General features: G+C 42.2%; 1 protein-coding gene and 1 long non-coding RNA gene across 6 annotated transcripts in view; one reads left to right on the forward strand and one right to left on the reverse strand.

Moving 5' to 3' along the window:
- Nucleotides 1–6,746, reverse strand: part of VPS26C (VPS26 endosomal protein sorting factor C) — a 69,585-nt gene extending 62,839 nt beyond the window's left edge. For 4 of the 5 annotated variants that reach the window (XR_007477681.1, XM_033418291.2, XM_004264552.4 and 1 more), the window contains exon 1: nt 6,153–6,534. Coding sequence is in view for 3 of the 5 variants with exons in the window: in XM_033418291.2 (XP_033274182.1) it covers nt 6,153–6,209 (57 nt within the window). In the remaining 2 variants the exon portion in view is untranslated. Of the gene's footprint in view, nt 1–6,152; nt 6,535–6,601 lie in introns of those variants that run through there. The other variant, XM_033418289.2, reaches the window with a different exon arrangement.
- On the forward strand, nt 6,528–19,295 carry LOC125964554 (uncharacterized). The gene is made up of 4 exons (XR_007477682.1): nt 6,528–6,634; nt 14,213–14,279; nt 18,851–18,951; nt 19,171–19,295. It is a non-coding gene; the product is annotated as an uncharacterized LOC125964554 (long non-coding RNA).
- The last annotated feature ends 2,205 nt before the right edge of the window (nt 19,296–21,500 follow it).

Raw genomic sequence — 21,500 nt, forward strand, 5'->3', positions numbered from 1 at the left:
TCCCCTGGTGGCGCAGTGGTTGAGAGTCCGCCTGCCAATGCAGGGGACACGGGTTCGTGTCCCGGTTCAGGAAGATCCCACATGCTGTGGAGTGGCTGGGCCCGTGAGCCATGACCACTGAGCCTGCACGTCCGGAGCCTGTGCTCCGCAACGGGAAAGGCCACAACAGTGAGAGGCCCGCATACCGCAAAAAAAAAAAAAAAACAACTAAAAAACTAAAAATAGAACTACCATACAACCCAGCAATCCCACTAATGGGCATATACCCTGAGGAAAACCATAATTCAAAAAGAGTCATGTAGGACTTCCCTGGTGGCACAGTGGTTAAGAATCTGCCTGCTAATGTAGGGGACATGGGTTTGAGCCCTGGTCCAGGAAGATCCCACATGCCGCGGAGCAACTAGGTCCGTACACCACAACTACTAAGCCTACTCTCTAGAGCCCGTGTACCACAACAACTGAGCCCACGTGCCACAACTACTGAAGCCTGCGTGCCTAGAGCCCATGCTCCACAAAAAGAGAAGCCACCGCAATGAGAAGCCTGCGCACCACAACGAAGAGTAGCCTCCGCTCACTTTAACTAGAGAAAGCTCGCGTGCGGCAACGAAGACCCAATGCAGCCAAAAATAAATAAATAAATAAATTTATATAATAAAAAAAGAGTCATGTACCACAATGTTCATTGTAGCTCTATTTACAATAGCCAGGACATGGAAGCAACCTAAGTGTCCATCGACAGATGAATGGACAAAGAAGATGTGGCACATATATACAATGGAATATTACTCAGCCATAAAAAGAAATGAAATTGAGTTATTTGTAGCGAGTTGGATGGACCTAGAGAGTGTCATACAGGGTGAAGTAAGTCAGAAAGAGAAAAACAAACACCGTATGCTAACACATATATATGGAATCTAAAAGAAAATGGTTCTGATGAACCTAGGGGCAGGACAGGAATAAAGACGCAGACGTTGACAGTGGACTTGAGGACACGGGGAGGGGGAAGGGTAAGCTGGTACGAACTGAGAAAGTAGCACTGACATACATACACTACCAAATGTAAAATGGATAGCTCGTGGGAAGCAGCCACATGGCACAGGGAGATCAGCTCGGTGCTTTGTGACCACCTAGAGGGGTGGGATAGGGAGGGTGGGAGGGAGACGCAAGAGAAGGGGATATGGGGATACATGCATATGTATGGCTGACTCACTTTGTTATACAGCAGAAACTAACACAACACTGTAAAGCAATTATACTCCAATAAAGATGTAAAAAACAAAAAACATTAAAACAAATCACTGTCAAACGAGATGAACATGAGCTGCAGTGAAAGGTGGGGAGATGGAGTAAAAGAAGCCGTTCACTGGACTCACTGCCCCACAAATGTCTGCTAGCTCCTGTCCACTGTGCTCGCACTGTCTGTTCCTTCTGATGGAAACACACACACACACACACACACAGTGCCAGGTGGGGAGGGAGACCCCGGCCTCGCACACAGCTTTCAGAAGTAGGCTGGAGCCTCACTGCCTCAGTGAAGCTCCAGAAGGGCCCTCCCCCACCCCCAAACGACTACACCTTCCTCTGAGCTCCCTCACACACCAGAGATGCACCCATTCCAGCACAAGTACGTCAGCACCTTTTGTTTTCTCTTTATCTACTTCTCTCCAGACCTGTAAGGAGAGTCACAGACACTGGTTGAATACAACTGTTTTGATTCAGTAACAGTCTGAAAAGAATGAGTTGATGAAGATGTGGTATAAGGAAAGGTATCCAAGGTAAGGATATACCGTTCAGCAAAAAGAACAAGTTTTGTGTATGTCTGCGTGCGTGTCTGCGCACACGTGCAACTATTACTCACAGGAAATGTCTGGAATAGTACATAAACTGTCAGTGGATATGTCCAGGGACAGAAAAAGGGGTCAGAAAGAGGAAGAACTTGACTTTTCACTTTCCAGCCTTCTGTAAAATGTTGTTTATATTTTAAAAAATTATTCAACTGTGATTTTTTAAAAAAACACCACCACTTTGAATGAGCGTCTTTTTCTAGGAAAAACCCAAATGACAATTTTAAACCCAAGAATAACTTAGGCTCACTGGTGTCCACAGAATCAAAACCATTTTCAAATGCTTCCACAACAACTAAGATGCTGAAAAGCACAGGAACAGACTTGGCTGCACACGTTCCGAGGAGTCGTCACAGCAGCTTTTTAACTGAAATATTACAATGCTATTCACAGCACTCCTAGGAAACTAATAACTACTATTCCTACGTAAAAAGCTCCTCCATTTTGCACAAAAATGGGCGCTCTTAGGGAGGAGGTGTAATAAGAGTGTTGGCTGGACACACTTTGCAATCTGATGACCTGCACTGGAATCCAGGCTGTCATTAGCTGGGTGATCCGAGGCAAATTCCTTAACTTGTCTAGGCCTCAGTTTCCTCGTTAGTAAAATGGGAGTGATGCTGCCAGGCTCACAAAACCCTACACCAGTGTTTCCCGAGTCCCTCAGGTGGAACATAAGACCGTCGTTACATGGACAAGTATGTTTCACTTGAATGACAAGCACTTAAAACCAGAGAGCACAGGTGGCAGCCACCTCGAGCAAACCAGGACAATTACAGGTGCTGTGTTCTGGCAGGCGCATGGATGAGTCCGGTTTATAGCAACCGAATCTTTACCAATGCTGTTGAGCTGTACTGAGAAAACTGGAAATTTGTATTTGTTAGTCCCACCTGCCGCCAGCCAAGAGTGGAGAGGATGAGAAAGACAGGACCCCCCCTTGTACAACCATGGTGCAAACTGGGCTTGAGACACGCGCTGTCTGCAGGCACTGAGACCTCGGAGGGTCCTTCGCCCTGGAGCTCTGGGAGCAGCCCTGACGGTGCTGGTTGCCTCCTCTACCCATCCTTAACCACAGATGACGGAGTCCATCCAACACATGAGTCACAGCATGTGTTTCCAGGTGTATATTTTTGTCCAGTGATTAGATTTATTCCTTTAATAACTTTTTTTGGCTTTAAAAAATATACAGTTGACCCCTGGACAACATGCGTTTAAACTGTGTGGGCTCACGGTGGATTTTTTTCAATAAATATACTGGAAAAAGTTTTTGAGATTTGTGACGATTTGAAAAAAACTCACAAGAAAAACCATATAGCCTAGAAACATGGAAAAAATTAAGAAAAAGTTAGGTATGTCACGAACGTGACATCGGTGTATAGGCTAGGCTACCACAAAGCAATCATACTGTCGCTTTTTTATTATCAGGGCATGAACTGTTACGCCTGTAAATAAATGTGAATTTATTTTTCACATTATCTCTTGACTTTTGATGTCTAGTGTTAGTAATACATATAGCATCTACAGTGTTTTGTATAAGACAATATCGATATAGGTACTGACAGACGAGTCACCTTGTAAAGAGACAAACTATGGTATTGATAAACACAGTACAATGCTCTGTAAATGTTATTTTTTCTTCCTTACAATTTTCTAAATAACATTTCCTTTCCTCTAGCTTACTTCATTGTAAGCATACAGTACATGATACATATAACACACAAAATATGTGTTAACAGTGTATGTTATTGGTAAGGCTTCTGGTCAGCAGTAGTCTATTGGTAGTCAAGTTTGGGGGGAGTCAAAAGTGAAACATAGATTTTCGACTGCACGTGGGGTTGGCACCTCTAACCCTTGCATTGTTTAAGAGTCAACTGTACACAGCAACCCTCTATTTAGGAGAAGTTACACAGGGTTTTCTTTCACAATGGCCATATGAGGTCTCCTTTTAAAATGCATTTAGTGTAAAATACATTAAGGGTAAAAGTGAAGACTGGGAAACACTGTCATAAGCCAACAGGTGCAGATTCTGTTCCTAATCCTGGCATGAAGGGATGTGCACCAGATGAGCAGAGCTAATACCTGCTTCTACCCTGCCACCCACAAGGAGTGGTCCTGGCTGCGTTAAGACTTCCAGCTGGGTCAAATGGATGATTCCATCTCTTCAACTTTTTCAAATGTACTTTTCATTACTGATACCATATTTTAAACCACAGAAAACGTTTCAGCATCTCAGCTGCTATAACATCCTTGAATGGAATCTGCGAACTTCTGAATGAAAATAATAAGTATTAAAGTTAAGTGTACATATCGCCTGTCACTGCCTCCCCCAATTCTTATTTTGATATTTTCCAAGCTACAAAAAAGTTATGAGAATACAAAGTAGAGGAAAAATTGGAACTCTCACACACCGCTAGTGGAGTGTGAAGTTGTGCTTTGGAAAACAGTTTGGTAGGTCTTCAAAAAACTAAACATAGAGTTACCATATCACCCAGCAAATCCACTCCTAGGTATATATCCAAGAGAAATGCAAACATATGTTCACACAAAAACTTGTACTAGAATGTTCATAGTAGCATTATTCATGATAGTCAAAAAGTGAAAACCACCCAAATGTCCATCAGCAGATGAATGGATACATAAAATGTGACATATCCATACAACAGATTACTATTCAGCCATTAAAACAAATGAGGAACTGATACATGCTCCAACATGCATGAACATTGAACACATTATGCTAAGTGAAAGAAGCCAATCACAAAAGGCCACACACTGTATGATCCCATATACATGAAATGTCCTAATTAGGCAAATCCACTGAGACAGAAAGTAGATCTGTGATTGCCAGGGGCCAAGAGGGAGAGGGAATGAGGAATGACTACTCATGGGTACAGGGTTTCTTTTGGGGGTGATAAAAATGTTCTAAAATTAGATGGTGGTGACGGTTGCACAACCCTGAATATATTACAACCACTGAATTGTACACCTGAAAAGGTGTATTTTTATGGTATTAGATCTCAATAAAGAATACAAAGTAGACCCATATAACTTTCAACTAGAGTCACCAGTTAATATTTTGGCACATTTGCTTTCTTTCTCCTCATATGTGCGCACACGATACGGCTGGACCATTTAAAATTTAGTTATTTTGACCCTTCACTCCTAAGCACTTCAGTATGTGGAGTATTCTCTCACATAACCAAAATATGAATATCATACTGGGGAAAATTAACACCAACACAAAACTTGTATTTAACATATAGCCCATATTCAAATTTATCAAAAATTAGGTACTGTATTTGGTTTTCAAATCCCTTTCATCTCTTGAATCTAAAAAAATTCTTTTTAATGACACTAACATATTTGAAGAATCCAGGCCAATTACTGTACAGAATGTTTCTCAATATGAACATGCCTGTTTCCTTATGAACTGAGGGAAGTTAAGCACTTTTGGCAGGAAGGCTACATAGGTGAGTTGTATCCTTCTCAGTTTTTCATGCCAGAACCCTCTATTGTTATGCCAGAACATGTCAATCTCATTAGTGGTGACAGTGATGGAAAGGTGGTATTCATTGTTGGTCTTGGTTAGGATGGTGAGACCCCAGTTAGCGTATTTTTAAATTCCCCTGAGTGATGGATTCTGAAGTACAGCAAGGGTTGAGATTCCCCGACTTAGAGGTAGAGGAACCTTGCATCCTCATTTGGCAAATAAGGAAACTGACGCCCTAAGAGATTAAGTAGCCAGTGGCCCAAAACTTGTTAATGGCATAGTTAAGATTTTTTCTGACTTGCATTTTAATATGCTATTCCTTTTGTATGTTATTAAAACAACAAAACCAGAGAAATGAATAACTTTTGTATGGTGTTAAAGCTGAGCACGGCCTAAAGTGCGTATTTCTGCTTCCAAGTTTATTTCTGCCTTTCTGTCCTTAGACCTTTGCACTCAACTTAGAAGTGAGGAACGGGGCGTTTGGTCATCAAGCTCCTCCCCCCTCAGTGCTCTAGGCGACAGCTCAAGCCCGGGGGCCCAAGGCCGAGCTGGATGTTCAAGGCGCCCGACGGTTAGCGCTGCAGCCCTCGGGCCAGCCTCTCGGCCTTGCATGCCTCCCCAACCCCGGCGGCGACTCCGGCGGGGGCCGCTCTTAGAGCAGCCAGCCGCGCAAGCGAGACGCACCTGGCAGGGATGCACCTGGCTGGTCCGCACCTGACCGGGACTTACCTGGAGGTGCGCCTTGCCCCGCCCAGGAAAACCCAGAAGTATGCGGGACCTGGGAGACAACAGAACCTGCAGGCACACCCACCCCTACTTACCCCGGCGTGATAAACCTTGTTCGCTCTTTTAACCTTAATGTCCAGGGCGGTCCCCATCTCAAATACTCCGTTTCGGGAACCACTTCCTGCCGCGCGTGACCCAAGGGAAGGGAGGGCACCCCACCCCTCCGTCCGGGGTCCCGCCCTTTTCTTCTCTCCACCAGCAGTTGCGACACGTGACACCGCGCCTGACGCCTGTTCGACTCCCCCGCCTTCCTCCTTCCGGTGCAGGGGCGGGCCTTAGCGCTTGCCGAAGACTGTCAGTCTTCGCCCCGCCGGCCAGGAAGGGCGGGACAGGATTAACCCCACCTCTTCCGTAAAGATAGTCGTTAACACCGGAAATACCCTTCGTCTCGCCCGTTTACTAGAGGAAGGGGGAAACTCGGCTCTCCCGGCGTGCCCCGCGGCAGGGGGCGGTGCCAGGGACTCGTTGCGGGCGCAGCCAGTACCTAGAGGCTGAGGCGCCCGTCAGGCTGTGCGGGGTAAAGAGGCGTTACGCTGTTGAGTTGGCTTTAAGGCGGTGATAAGTGGGGGCTGCCTTCGCTTCCAGTCCCTTCCTCTTGTCGTCTCTCGTCCTCTCTCGCTTTCTTTCGGGGGCTCTGAAGGCGGAGGCCTTGTGTCCGTCCTCGGCTAGGCAGTTCTCCCTGCCCGTTCCGAGGCCCCGCGCTCGCTGCCTGCAAAACGTGGATTGGCGGGCGGCTCGGCCGTCCCGCCCCCGCCGCCGAGCCGGGGGCCAAGGTCTCGGGGAGCGCGGGTGACCTCGCCCAGCCTCGCAGGGCCGCGGGGGCTTGTGGGTACTCCCTCGGCGCGCGCCCTGGAACGGGGTGCGCAGAATGTGGGGCGGCGCGGCTCGCAGGCCTTGGGTCCTGACAGTGCATGGAAATGAAAACCTAAAAGCAGAAACGGTCCTGCCTAATCTTTTTTTTCCCAGCAAGAGCTGACTACACACAAGGAGTACGTTGCTTTGTGGGAGGATTGCCTCCAGACAGGGCAGCGGTACGGTGCTAGGCAACATACTACGTTGGTTGAAATAAAATCCCTTGTCAATGTTTTAAACAAGAACTTTTCTAATAAGCAGAGAGGTAAATCTTCATTGTTTTGGTAGCTGACTTAATACAGTGCTTTTTGTTTATTTAAAATTCTTTGATTCTGCTATTTGTTTTTTTAAGTGCGTTACTTTTAGAATTACATGAGAATTTTTCCGTAAAACGGTATCCTGAATTAGTATCACGAGTGCCTCTCTCTTGGGAATGTAAGGTACTTTACAGGACAACAGTGATGGTGCTATAGCTACAATTGCTTTTGAAGGTTGATACATTGGTGTTTCCCAATATTCAGTTTTCAGCTCCTCCGTGCCCTCGGGGCTTCGTCTCGGTCTTAGATACCTTCCTGACAACTCAAACGCAGCAATTCTAAAACAATTCATTAGGGGCTTAATAATCACTGTCTAGTCTATTTGCAGTTCAAGACGTGGATCCGTTTCCACCAGACTCACCCATCATTTCCAAATGGTAAAATGTCAGTCTCAGTAGACAAAGCTGGGAAACAGGAAAAGAAACACCTTAAAAGGATCCACATTCCAGACTTGTTTGCTTCAGCAAACCTGCTTTAAACTTATTTTGTAACAGAACATTTCTTGTTCGTTGAGGACAAGTGTGCTATATTTCACTCATCTATGTAGTTTGTACACAATTTTTCTGGAATGCTGGTGCACTGCAGAGAGCTTTAGTTCCGGCAGTTATCAGTGTAAACAGTTTGTTGGACCCTCTCCGTGTGATGGCTTCCAAACATAAGAACAGTCCATTTTTTCTCCGATCGCTGTTCTTTTGAATCTTTTCTATCCCTTAACCACACCTTAGGTGATACTGTTCTGGTCAATTCAGTTACTAAAATCAGACCCTGTTAGTGTGTTGATCTCGTGGCTTGAGTGGGATCCTAGATTCTTAGGGTGCTAAGGTACAAGTCATGGTTCTGGTTCTCAGACACTTCCTCAACATCCTCTTGAAGGCCTGGCTTCTTCTGTGTTGAGGCAAGTTTCTCTTAACTGGCCACTGCTAGAGTTCTATCTTAGTTGATCCCTGCTTCTCTGGATAACAGGCTCTTGTTTGAAACTCCTTTCATGGGGTACATATGGGAAGACCTGATGGGCCTTGTCCTCTCCATATGTTTTCATGGAAGATCTACCTTCAGCTCGATCTTTTCCATCACCCCACTGACCGCACCGAGCAGTATACCAAGTCTTGTGGGTGAGGGTCCAGCAAGAAAGCTGGAGACGATTTATCTTCCACAGAGTCCACCCGACTCTTGAGAAACACGTGCCCTTGCCACACAAAAGGGCCAGACTGGAGGCTGCCCGTGGCCTCTGCTCTCTACTCTGCCATCTCTCTTCCATCCTCTTCCTCCCTCCTGAAACACAGAGAGAAGTAAATCAGCAAGAATGCTGACTAGACAGGTTTGCAGGTAGGAAATGGAACACCAGCCTCTCCTTCCAGTAAGCCCTACTGATAGCGGAGAGATTATCGTACAGCCTCCCCACTACATCACTTCCCACCAGAAACGCTCCCCAAGGCCAACTACCTCCTTTCATTCCTTCGCCTGCCTTCCGATATAGACTGAGAAGGAGAGGATTGAGAAAGTATTCCGTGGAAGCAGGGCTAGATCTGCAGCTTTTATTAATCCGTGCGGAAAGTGTCTGTCTCCGATTGTGGCATCTTTTGTTAGAAGATGGGGTACTATGTTGTTTTCAGCCGTGAGCTTAGTGCTCATTCTGGGACAAGAGGAGAGGCCCCACTAAACATCTTTTAGTGGATGCTGTGATTCTCTGTTCAGACCTTTCAGGACTGAAGGACATGTTCCCTGATCTACTCAGAGTATAGCTCTCAACAGTTCTCAGTTACGTCACTCTTCAAAACTTGCCCTCAGCTGAAGAAAACTGCTTTGCCCGAAGTCATGGTCCCTTGGGGAGGTGGGGGAGGGGTGAGGGGGCAGGGACAGCCCATATCTAACGACTAGTCAGTTTAGGATATGAAGACCTCTTTCCCTCACCACAGTTTGGGACAGTTCCAACTCCAAAGCTCCCTATATTAGTATCTACTGTGCATAACAAGTTACCCCAACAGTTAATAAAGTGGGTAAGAACTTAGGAGCAGCTTCACTGAGTCGTTCTGGCTCAAGGTCTCAGGTAGTTGCAGTCAAGATGTTAGGGCCACAGTCATCCAAAGCCTTGACTAAGGCTGGGAGATCCAAGATGGCTCCCTCCCGTGACTGTTGGCTGGAGGCCTCAGTTCCTCATCATGTGGGACTCTCCAAAGGCTGCTTTTTTTTAAATTAATTTTTATTGGAGTATAGTTGCTTTATAATGTTGTGTTAGTTTCTACTGTACAACAAAGTCAATCAGCTGTACATATACATATATCCCCTCTCTTTTGGATTTCCTTCCCATTTAGGTCACCACAGAGCACTGAGTAGAGTTCCCTGTGCTATACAGCAGGCTCTCATTAGTTATCTATTTTATACATAGTATCAATAGTGTATATATGTCAATCCCAATCTCCCAATTCACCCCACCTCCCCGCTCTTCCCCCCTTGGTGTCCATAGATTTGTTCTCTATGTCTGTATCTCTACTTCTGTTTTGCAAATAAGATCATCTATACCATTTTCTAGATTCCACATATATGCGTTAATATACAATATTTGTTTTTCTCTTTCTGACTTACTTCGCTCTGTATGACAGTCCACAGGCTGCTAGAGAGTCCTCACAGCATGGCAGCTAGCTTCTCCCAGAACAGGCAATCCCACAGGGAGAGCAAACAGGGAGCTACAGTGCCTTGTATGGCCTGACTTCTCACATTCACTTTTCTTCTGTTCATTAGAAGAGTCACTAAATCCAACCCATACTTGAAGGAAGGGGAATTTGGCTCTACCTTTAGAAGGGGGCATCAAAAAATTTGTGACATATTTTAAGCCACTTAGCTCCCATTGGATGGGGAGCCTTTGTTGTAACTGCGTGACAGTTCAACTTTTCCCTCTGCCCAACCCAGTCCTGTTTCTTCACCCTATCCCTCCATTCCTGTTGCTCACCCCCAATATTCTTCCTGAACATTAATCTCCATCCCGAGCCTGCTTCCTGCAACAATCCTGTCACGCTAGCTTCCTGACTTAACTTCTCTGAGCCTCAGTTTTCTTCATCTGTAAAGTGATCTCACAATACCTTCGTTACAGGGAAGTTAATAGAATTCATAACAGTTCATATATCTATCAAGTACTTACTGTGGGCCAGGCACTGTTCTAAGCACTTTAAATGTTTTGATTTATTCCATCTTCATAACAGTCTTACGATACAAGTACAATTACTGTTTACTCACTTTATAAAAGGGAAAAACTGAGGCACTGAAAGACCATGTAGCAACCAAATGGCAGCCACCCATTTTGATTCCAGAGCTCACATATGCAGTCACCAATCACCGTGCCACAAATGTGTGTACAACAAAGGCCTGGGGTTATAGCAGAGAGGCACAGGACCTTAATTAAAAGACTGAGCAAAGGACTGCCAATCAAATGTGAAGATCAAGCAGAGGTACAACGTTACAGTAAAAGGTGATTTTAAAGAAAGGACTAGGGGTCATTTATCAATTGATAGGGAAGACTATTAAAATTATGGCAGAATTTTATAGTGTATTAGTTTACTAGTGCAGCTGTAACAAAATACAGTACTACAAATTGGGTGGTTTAAAACAACAGAAATTGTGCTTTCACGTTAGCTTCTGGAGGCTGGAAGTCTTAAAACAAGGTGTTGGCAGGATCGGCTCCTTCCTAGGGCCATGAGGGAAGGATCAGTTCCAGGCCTCTCTCCTTGGCTCGCAGACCGCTGTCTTCTCCCTGCGTCCCTTCACATTGTCTTCTTTTCTGTGTCTTCACTTTCACAGGGCATTCTCCCTTGTATGTGTATATGTCTCCAAATTCTTCCTTTTTGTAGAGACACCAGTCATATTGTATTAGGGCCTACACTAATGACCTCATTGTAACTCCATTAACTCTGTAAAGACCCTGTATCCAAATTCTGTCACATTCTGAGGTGCTGGGGGTTAGATCTTCAACATATGAATTTGGTGGGGACACAATTCAACCTGTAACATATAGTAACAAAATATATACAACAAAAATATTCAGGCATATAAAGATAAATAGGTACAGTAAGTAAAAGATTTTAACACAACACAGTGTATCAGAGATCAAGCAGATAAAAAACAAAGACATAGAGGATTTTAACAAAATAACTAAGAAGAGCAATTAGCAAATAAGATGGAATTACAGGGAATTCACTTTTTCGAGTGTCCATGATGCATTTATAAGCATTGATTGTACACTAGGCCACAAAGACACTCTCAAATTCAATTAACTAGGTATAGTACAGAAACTTTAACCACCAAAACTTTGACCACTTGGAGATTAAGACATACTTTCCCAAATACATTAGGTCAAGGAGTAAATAAAAATACAATAACCAGCTAAAAAATAACAAGGTAAGAATGCTTCATATCAAAACCTATGGGATACAGCCAAAGGAAGAAAAATTATTAGAAAAAGTGTTTGAAAATTTATTAAAGAAACTGTTTGGGGCTTCCCTGGTGACGCAGTGGTTGAGAGTCCGCCTGCCAATGCAGGGGACGTGGGTTCATGCCCTGGTCCGGGAAGATCCCACAGGCCGCGGAGCGGCTGGGCCCGTGAGCCATGGCCGCTGAGCCTGCGCGTCCGGAGCCTGTGCTCCGCAACGGGAGAGGCCACAACAGTGAGAGGCCCGCGTACCACAAAAAAAAAAACAAAAAAAAAAAACTGTTTGATGCAGCAACGAAGACCCAATGCAGCTCCCCCAAAAAAATTGTTTGAAAATTTGGCCAGAGTAAAATGATATGAAATCAGGGATTTGCTATAAAATAACTCCAGGACGAGGGGGAGCAGCAGGAAGAAGGGAGGAGTTGTGACCGGCAGGATGATTGTTGAAACAGATGTTGATAATTACTGAAGCTGGGTGATGGGAACGTGGGGCTTTATTGTACCATCTCTCTGCTTTGTATGTATCTTTGAATTCCATAGTAGAAGACAAGATAAATATATGCAGTAGGATAATATTTTTTAACTATTAGCTGAAGTATTTTTTATGCCCTGTAATTCCTAGTAGGTGACCCCCAAAATTCCTTACATCAAATTTACACCTTGAATCAAAAAATGTGTGATAAACAGCACTTTTCCAAAGATATGAAATGTGTCTGGTCTAGAGGAAGGGGTGTGAACAGAGAATGGAGCAAAAAAGATCCTGGGGTGAGGTCTGGCTATCTGTCCTCTGAAGTCAACAGCCCACTTGGAGTTGGGGATGGACAGGGCTGCAGAAAATGATGGAAAACTCAGAGAGGCTGAGTGAGCGTGAAGGAGCAGAGGATGAGCAGATCCAGCAAGAGTGCGTTGTGAGCTGGGTGGGGAGAGCTCAAGCTTACTCTAGAAGCCCTCTAGCGTGGTGTTGCCTTTGCTGAAATGGACTGCAAATTACTGCAGCTGGGTCACTGGCCAAGATACATGGCATTTTCTTTTTTTGTTTTTTAAATTTTTATTGGAATATAATTGATTTACAATGTTGTGTTAGTTTCAGGTGTACAGCAAAGTGAATCAGATATACATATACATATATCCACTCTTCTTTAGATTCTTTTCCCATATAGGTCATTAACGAGTAATGAGTAGAGTTCCCTGTGCTATATAGTAGGTCCTTATTAGTTATCTATTTTATATACAGTAGTGTGTACATGTCAAGTCCAGTCTCCCAATTTATCCCTCCTCCCCTTCCTCCCTTAACCATAAGTTTGTTTTGTACATCTGTGACTCTATTCCTGTTTTGTAAATAAGTTCATTTGTACCATTTTTTTAGATTCCACATGTAAGCGATATCATATGATATTTGTCTTTCTCTGACTTACTTCACTCAGTATGACTATCTCTAGGTCCATCCATGTTGCTGCAAATGGCATTATTTTATTCTTTTTGTGGCTGAGTAATATTCCATTGTATACATGTACCACATCTTCTGTATCCATTTCTCTGTTGATGGATATTTAGGTTGCTTCCATGTCCTGGCTATTGTAAATAGTGCTGCAATGAACATTGGGGTGCATCTATCATTTTAAATTATGGTCTTCTCTGGATATATAACCAGGGTGGGATTGCTGGATCATATGGTAGTTCTATTTTTAGTTTTTTAAGGAACCTCTATACTGTTCTCCATAGTGGCTGTATCAATTTACATTCCCACCAACAGTGCAAGAGGGTTCCCTTTTCTCCACACCCTCTCCAGCATTTATTGTTTGTAGAGTTTTTGATGATGGCCATTCTGACCAGTGTGTGGTGATACCTCATTGTAGTTTTGATTTGCATTTCTCTAATAATTAGTGATGTTGAGCATCTTTTCATGTGCTTTTTGACCATCTGTATATCTTCTTTGGAGAAATGTCTATTTAGATATTCCACCTATTTCTTGATCGGATTGTTTGTGGTTTTTGATATGGAGCTACATGAGCTCTTTGTATATTTTGGAGATTAATCCCGTGTCAGTTGCTTCATTTGTAAATATTTTCTCCTATTCTGAGGGTTGTCTTTTCATTGTGTTTATGGTTTCCTTTGCTGTGCAAAAACTTTTAAGTTTAATCAGGTCCCATTTGTTTATTTTTGTTTTTATTTTCATTACTCTAGGAGGTGGATCAAAAAAGATCTTACTGTGATTTATGTCAGACAGTGTTCTCCCTGTTTTCCTCCAAGAGTTTTATAGTATCCAGCCTTATATTTAGGTCCATTTTGAGTTTATTTTTGTATATGGCATTAGGGAGTGTTCTAATTTCATTCTTTTACATGTAGCTGTCCAGTTTTCCCAGCACCACTTATTGAAGAGACTGTCTTTTCTCCATTGTATATTCTTGCCTCCTTTGTCATAGATTAGGTGACCATAGGTGCAGGGGTTTATCTCTGGACTTTCTATCCTGTTCCATTGATCTATATTTCTGTTTTTGTGGTACAGGGCATTTTTGAACCACATGACTCTCCCATCGCAGCCAAGAAGGAGAATGGGGATGTGAAAGGAGAAGGTAAGACACTATCACTTGAGTTCCAACTGAACAGTAAGATTGAATTTTTTCCCCCACCCTCAGCAGAAATGATTGCTGGAGAGCTAAACTGGGTTAAGTTATAGAGAAATGAAGATTGTTACTTTTTTGGCCATTTATATGTTGTGCCTATAAATCTTAAAACAGCTACATATACAAAAATCAATAGACATTTCTATTTAACAGCAATAACCAGTTAGAAAATAAAATGAAAATGGGGATTGTATCCTAAATAGCAATAAAAATCTAAAATACTCGGGAGTAATTTGAATGTAACATATGCTTGAGTTACATGAATAAAGCTATGAGGCTGAATTAAGATATATGAGTTATGAAAAATGGAGAGATGGATAGTATTTCTGAATAGAATATCTAAATACTTTTAAATGCCCATCCTTATAAAATTAATTTTTAGTCTTCATTAATTCCCCTCAATATAATTTTTAATGAGGGAATTTAATGAAATCACGTTAAAATTCTTCTGAAAACATAATGAATGCTAAAAAATGATGTATCTTTTAAAAAAGTTAATTGCAGGGAAAAGAGTCCTACTTAGCACAAAGTAGAGCTATAAGAGTTAAAACCACATCATTCTGGCATAAGATCAGTTGGACAGGATAGCTCAGAACGGACACCAATATATTAGTATTTAAGATTTTAATATACGATAAACGAGTTATCACAAATCTGTAGAAAACAGAGGATTATTTGGCAAATGATATTAGACTAAATGACTTGATAGAAGAAAAATTCATTTAGATTTTGCTATCTCACCATAAGCTCTCCTATCCCCTCCTCCTGCCAAAAATTAGTTGGATTAAGAGTTCAGGAAATGACAAAACAGGGAATTCCCTGGCAGTCCAGTGGTTAGGACTCGGCCCTTTCACTGCTGGGCCCAGGTTCAATCCCTGGTCAGGGAACTAAGATCCTGCAAGCTGTGCAGTACAGCCAAAAAAATAATAATAATAATAAAAGGAAATGATAAAACAAGTTAGGCATAGACTTTTTTTTTAATATAGTTTTTTTTAATGTTTATTTTATTTTTGGCTGCACAATCTCCCTATTTTAAGGTTAGCCATGCCACATAACAACATAATCCTGGGAGAGATATTTCATCGTATTCATAGCTTCTACCCACACTCAAAAGGGATGAAATTATACAAGGGTGAAGGTCATTGGGGGATCATTCTTAAGATTTTGACTGTCAAATCTATAAGAAGAACTTTAAAACGCAGGGTATGAATAACACTTGCAAAAGAGGAAATTAAGTAGTAAGCAGGCATATGCAAAAATGTTTAACTTAAAAGAAAAAAAAAACCCAAAGAAATGCTAGTAAGAATCTTCCATTTCAGAGATTCATTTAGCAAAAAATACTCAATATTGGCAGATAAGAGGTGGAACAAACATCTTCATTCATTTATAATAGTAATGTGAATGGTATGACAAAGGTAGAAAAAGATTTGGCAATATATACCAAAGTTTCTTAAATGTTAATATTCTTTGACTCGGTAATTTGACTGTTGTGAATCTATCTAAACAATATAATCCTAAATTTGAAAAAAAAAACTTAAACATCACAGCATTCACAGCAAATTATTAGTAATGAAAAATTGGAAAAATCTACTTGACAAAACAGTCTTGGTTTGGTAAACTATACCTTCAAATCAGTGAGAAATTATCAGCCACTAAAAACATGGTTATGCTTAAAGAAATAAAAGAAGACCTAAACTGGTGGAGAAATATTCCATGTTTATTGAGTACAAGACTCAATATTATTAAGATGACCATTCTTCCACTCAGTGCAATCCCACTTAGCAACCTCAGTAACCTTTTTGGTAAAAATGGACAAACTAATTTAAAAATTTACACGATAACGCAAAGAACTCAAAATAGCCAACATAGTTTTGAAAAAGAAGAACAAAGTTGGAGGATTTATATTGTCTAAAGAACAACCTTATTAATAAACGGTCAAGAGATTTCAGTAGGCACTTCACAAGAGAAAAAAAATATGAATAGCCAATAAACACACTTAAAGATGATCAGCATCATTAACTATTATGGAAATGCAAATTAAAAGTATGCCGAGATATACTACACAGCACTAGCATGGCTAAAATGAAAGAGTTTGACTATACCAAGTATCGGTGAGGCTGTGGAGGAACTGGGACCCTCACTTGCTGATGGGAATGAAAAGTGAAACAACCATTTTGTAAAACAGCTTGGCAGCCTCTTATAAAGTTAAACACACCCTTATGATACGGCTGAGCACAATCACTCCTAGGTGTTTACCCAGAAGATGAAAACATCTCTCTACACAAAGACTCGTACTTGCATGTTCGTAGTAGCATTATTGATAATAGACAAAAACTGGAAACAACCCGAATATTCATCAAGTGGTGAATGGAAAAACAAATAGCAGTATATCCACACAATGGATCCCTACTTATCAATACAAAAAACAAGCTATTGGGACTTCCCTGGTGGTGCAGTCGTTAGGAGTCCACCTGCCAATGCAAGCGACATTGGTTCAATCCCTGGCCTGGGAGGGTCCCACAGGCTGCAGAGAAACTAAGCCTGTGCAACACAACTACTGAGCCTGCACTCTAGAGCCCGAGAGCCACAACTACTGAGCCCACGTGCCACAACTACTGAAGCCCGTGCGCTCTAGGGCCCATGATCCACAACAAGAGAAGCCACCACAATAAGCAGCCTGCCCACTGCAACGAAGAGTAGCCCCCGCTAGCTGCAACTAGAGAAAGCCCGTGGAGCAACAAACACCCAACGCAGCCAAAAATTTAAAAAAAAAAACAGAAAAAGACTACACAGTATTACAAGAAAAAGACAAAACAACCACAACAACTAAAAAACAAGCTACTGATACATACAACAGCATGGATGAATCTCAAGACATGCTGAGCAGAAGAAGCCAGCCATAAGGCTACATAATTAATATAAGTTCCAAGCAGGCAAAACTAACCAATAGTGACATAAAATGGATCAGTGGATACCCGTGAGGAGGCTGGGGGACAGACTACAGACAGTCAGGTGGGTACTTCTTAAGATGAAGGAAATAATCTATATCTTGAGTGCGAGTTAGTTACACAGGTTATCCATTTGTTAAAATTCATCAAACTGTGTATATATACGGTGGGTGTGGCTTATTTTATATAAATTATATTTGCATAAGTTGACTTCAAAAGTCATACAGTTATGCAGATCATATTCTAACATAGAAAATGGTTGTGCTAAAATAAAAATTTAAAAAGAATTCAGAGTTTTAGCTATAATATGATTACAGCTGTGAAAAACAGGCAAACAAAAAAGTACATGCAACATAAGTCTCTAAGTTAAACAAACAAACAAAAAAAGCACAGAGGGCTTCCCTGGTGGCGCAGTGGTTGAGAGTCCGCCTGCCGATGCAGGGGACACGGGTTCGTGCCCCGGTCTGGGAAGATCCCACATGCCGCGGAGCGGCTGGGCCCGTGAGCCATGGCCGCTGAGCCTGCGCGTCCGGAGCCTGTTGCTCCGCAACGGAAGAGGCCACAACAGTGAGAGGCCCGCGTACCGCAAAAAAAAAAAAAAAAAAAAAAAAAAAAAAAAGCACAGAAATCCTAGCAGAAAAAGAAATGCCCCCCAAATATTAACAGTGTCTGTACTGGGGTGATTAGGACTATGAGTACCTTTTGTTCTTTTTTAGTTCTTTTCACAAACATGCATTATTTAAAAAAATATTTACCATCAAATTTAAAGTTTTTTCTATTAAATTTAAAAAAATAGTTACCATTAAATTTGAGAAGCGGAAAAAAGAATTCATAAGGGCAGAGTCAGCATTCTTTCAACTGCAAGAGCCAGAAACCTACTTAAGTGATCCTAAGCCACACACAGGTATGTTGGCTTTTGTAACTGAAATGCAAGATGGAGTTAAGTTATACACAAGATTAATTTACTCATTTCTGGATATTCTTCCTTAGAGAGGAGCCTTACCATTTATGGGGGAGACATCTAAAATATCTCTCAAATAGGCAAATTGATGAATACTACACCATAAACACTTTCGGTATTAAAAAAGCTGTAAGGAAAGGAAAACTTGTTAAGACCATATATTTTATCTCCTACGTTAATTTCATTCCCACAGCCTTCCAATAATTCAAATTGTGTAAAGTTCACATTTGGTGCCAAGCTTCTCCTTTCCTGGTTTGTTATTTCCTTTCCATTTACCTACCTAAAGTAGAGTGTCTGTTTACTATGTCGATTACCAAGGAGATATTGCTGATGTGCCAACTGTAAACTTCATACAGCGTATCAACAATGGACCATCATGCCCTGAGAGTTAGTGTACTGGAGTTATCCAAAATTCTACAGCGTGAACCCACTAAGAAGAAAATAGAACAAGATGATGTCTTGTAAAAGATTTTCGTGAGGAAAATCACTGAAGTTAACTTGATTTCCTGCCATTGCTCGTGAATGCCTAAGGACGTGTCAGGGATGGAGCTTATCAAGGTTTAAATATGGCAGTGGCCAGGTCCCCACTCCAGCTCCTGTATCCACTACAGGAGTGTGGTGCGCTGGTCTCCTCCACAGACTACTGGGTTTTCCTGGACTTCCAGGCGGGCCAGGTGGCAAGGAGATATCAGGTGCTACCACAGCCCTGTAGGTAAGTTCCACCTTTTGGTTCACCCTTCCTGACCCTAACTGAGCAGGCCAATGGCTGCCTACCAAGGGGCTCATCCTCCAGATGAGGTATCCTCTGTTCTGTCTCGGTTATGGTGCCAACTGTTTATGATTTTTTACAGTTTTTTTTACCTGTAATTGATTTCTAATCTCATAGCATTGTGATCGGCAAGATGCTTGATATGATTTCAATTTTCTTAAGTTTACCTAGGCTTGATTTGTGACCCAAGAGGTGATCTATCCTGGAGAATGTTCCGGGTGGACTTGAGAAGAAAGTGTATTCTGCTGCTTTCGGATAGAATGTCCTATAAATATCAATTAAGTCTATCTGGTCTAATGTGTCATTTAAGGCTTGTGTTTCCTTATTAATTTTCTGTCTGGATGATCTGTCCACTGGTGTAAGTGGGGTGTTAAAGTCCCCCACTATTATTGTCTTACTGTCGATTTCCCCCTTTATGGCTGTTAGCATTTGCCTTGTATACTGAGGTTCTCCTATGTTGCGTGTATATATATTTACAGTTGTTATATCTTGCCCCATTGGTTTATTTTCTCCATCATCATGGAGCTCTTCTTCGTTTTCCTGGGTAGTTTCCACACTAATCCTAAACTGAGAACAAAATGTTTTGTTAGAAAGTCTCTGCTAAATACACACCAAAACTGAAAATAGGTAAGGATCTGGAATAAAAGAAATGCTAGGTAACTCTGCAGAGCTCCACTTTTAAAATTCCAATTTTAAAATTATAAATCCACATGATCCTAGCACTAGTGCAAAGGGCCAAGGATATGACTTTCAGGAAGACTGGCAGTCTGCTGTCCTAGAGCTATCTACTAAACTGAACAAGCATGTTTGCCAGGCACCCTGCAGGCCCTTACAATTCATAATCATATGAGAGAGATTGATGGGTAGATAGATATGTGATAAAGCAGATCTAGCCAAGTGCTAATTCTAGAATCTAGGTGGTAAATGCCTGGTCACTGTACAATTTTTTCAGTTCCTCTCTATGTTTGAAAGTTTTAAAATAAAAGTTGGGGTGAAAATGGAAGTAGAGATACTTATACAATTTACGGGGAACATATATTACTCTTCCTTTGGTGAGTTGTCTCACATCTACTTACTGGATGCCAGTTATGAATTATGCTAAATCCTGAAGACAGATATAGTCTTCCCTTCATGTAGTTTACAGCCTAGAAAGGAAGAGAGATGGTTGCACAAATAATTCCAGTAGAATGTGAAGAATTATTGTAGGGCTCACTCCAGTGACCTCGTTTTACCTAATTATCTCTGTAAAGACCCTAGTTCCAAATAAAGGCACTTTCTGAGTACTAAGGGTTAGGACTCTAACATGTCTTTTTTGGAGGGACACAATGCAACCTATAACATGAGTTGATCAGCTTTGCATTTTAGAAAGATCCTTCTGACTGCAATCTCTGCAGAGTACATTAGGGGAGGAACATCACACAAAGCATCTCAGGAGACATATGTAGTAATCTTAGCAAGAGACGTTAGTAACTGGACAACGGTCATAGTAATAATGTAGGATGGAAAGAAGTTGGCCAATAGAGACACTTTAGGAGCTGGTCCCGACGTGAGCTCACACATGAGCTGGGAGAGTGAGAAGGGGTCTCCCTATGCATGAGGGGTTCAGGGTCCCATGTCTCACCCAAACCCGCATTCGCAGCAGGTATGACCATGTGGCCTTTGTGAAACTTGTAGTCATCACAGGGAAGAGTGTTCACTTCCTGGTTCTCCAGGCCCTGGAGCTTCCCTTCCACTCTGAGATGCCACGCCCCCATTCAGCAAGAGCTCAAATTATCCATTCACTGATAATCATTAGATCATTCAGGAAGTCGCTGAAGGGAAAACTCCTGTTTATTTCTGGAACCATCAAACTTCCATTTCACGTTCTTCCCTGGAAGGTATTTACGTGACTGTCTCTGATTTTTTTTTAAGGGAACGTTGATGTCTGGGCCCTACACAAAGGGTTCCTGTTACATTACTCCAAATATGGGCATGAGACTAGAAGCAACAAGGCAAAAACTGTCTGTCTTCTGGAACTGAGCACACCTGCATGTGAATTAAATTCACTCTCTGAAAATGTCCATGTAATCTTAGAGGTTTAGTCAGGAACTCTGGAGGGAATGCTAGATGCCCCCAGTACACGTCCTCCCCTTCCTCTGGAGTAGTAAAAACTCCATTTTTTTTCTCAGCTGTGTATGTAGTTGCCCAGAAGAATTTGTACAAGGGTGTCTCCATCACCCTTGTAACTAGGTGTGGCCATGTGACTACGTTCTGGCCAAAGGGATGTTAGTGGAAGCCACGTGTGCTACTCCTGGGAAGCATCTTTAAAGAGAAGGTGCAAATCCTTCTTTTCCCCCTTCCTCCCACTGCTGGCTAGAATTTGGGAGGTGTTGATTACAGTTTGAGGAGTCCTCTTGGACCTTGAGGTGGAGACTTCTTGCTGAGAATGGAAGAGGGACAGTTTAGAAAGAGTCTGAGCTCTTCCTGACCATGGACCCTCCATCCTGGCCCTG

Source organism: Orcinus orca, chromosome 5 (genome assembly GCF_937001465.1).
Source record: "Orcinus orca chromosome 5, mOrcOrc1.1, whole genome shotgun sequence".
In the NCBI taxonomy this organism is placed as follows: domain Eukaryota; kingdom Metazoa; phylum Chordata; class Mammalia; order Artiodactyla; family Delphinidae; genus Orcinus; species Orcinus orca.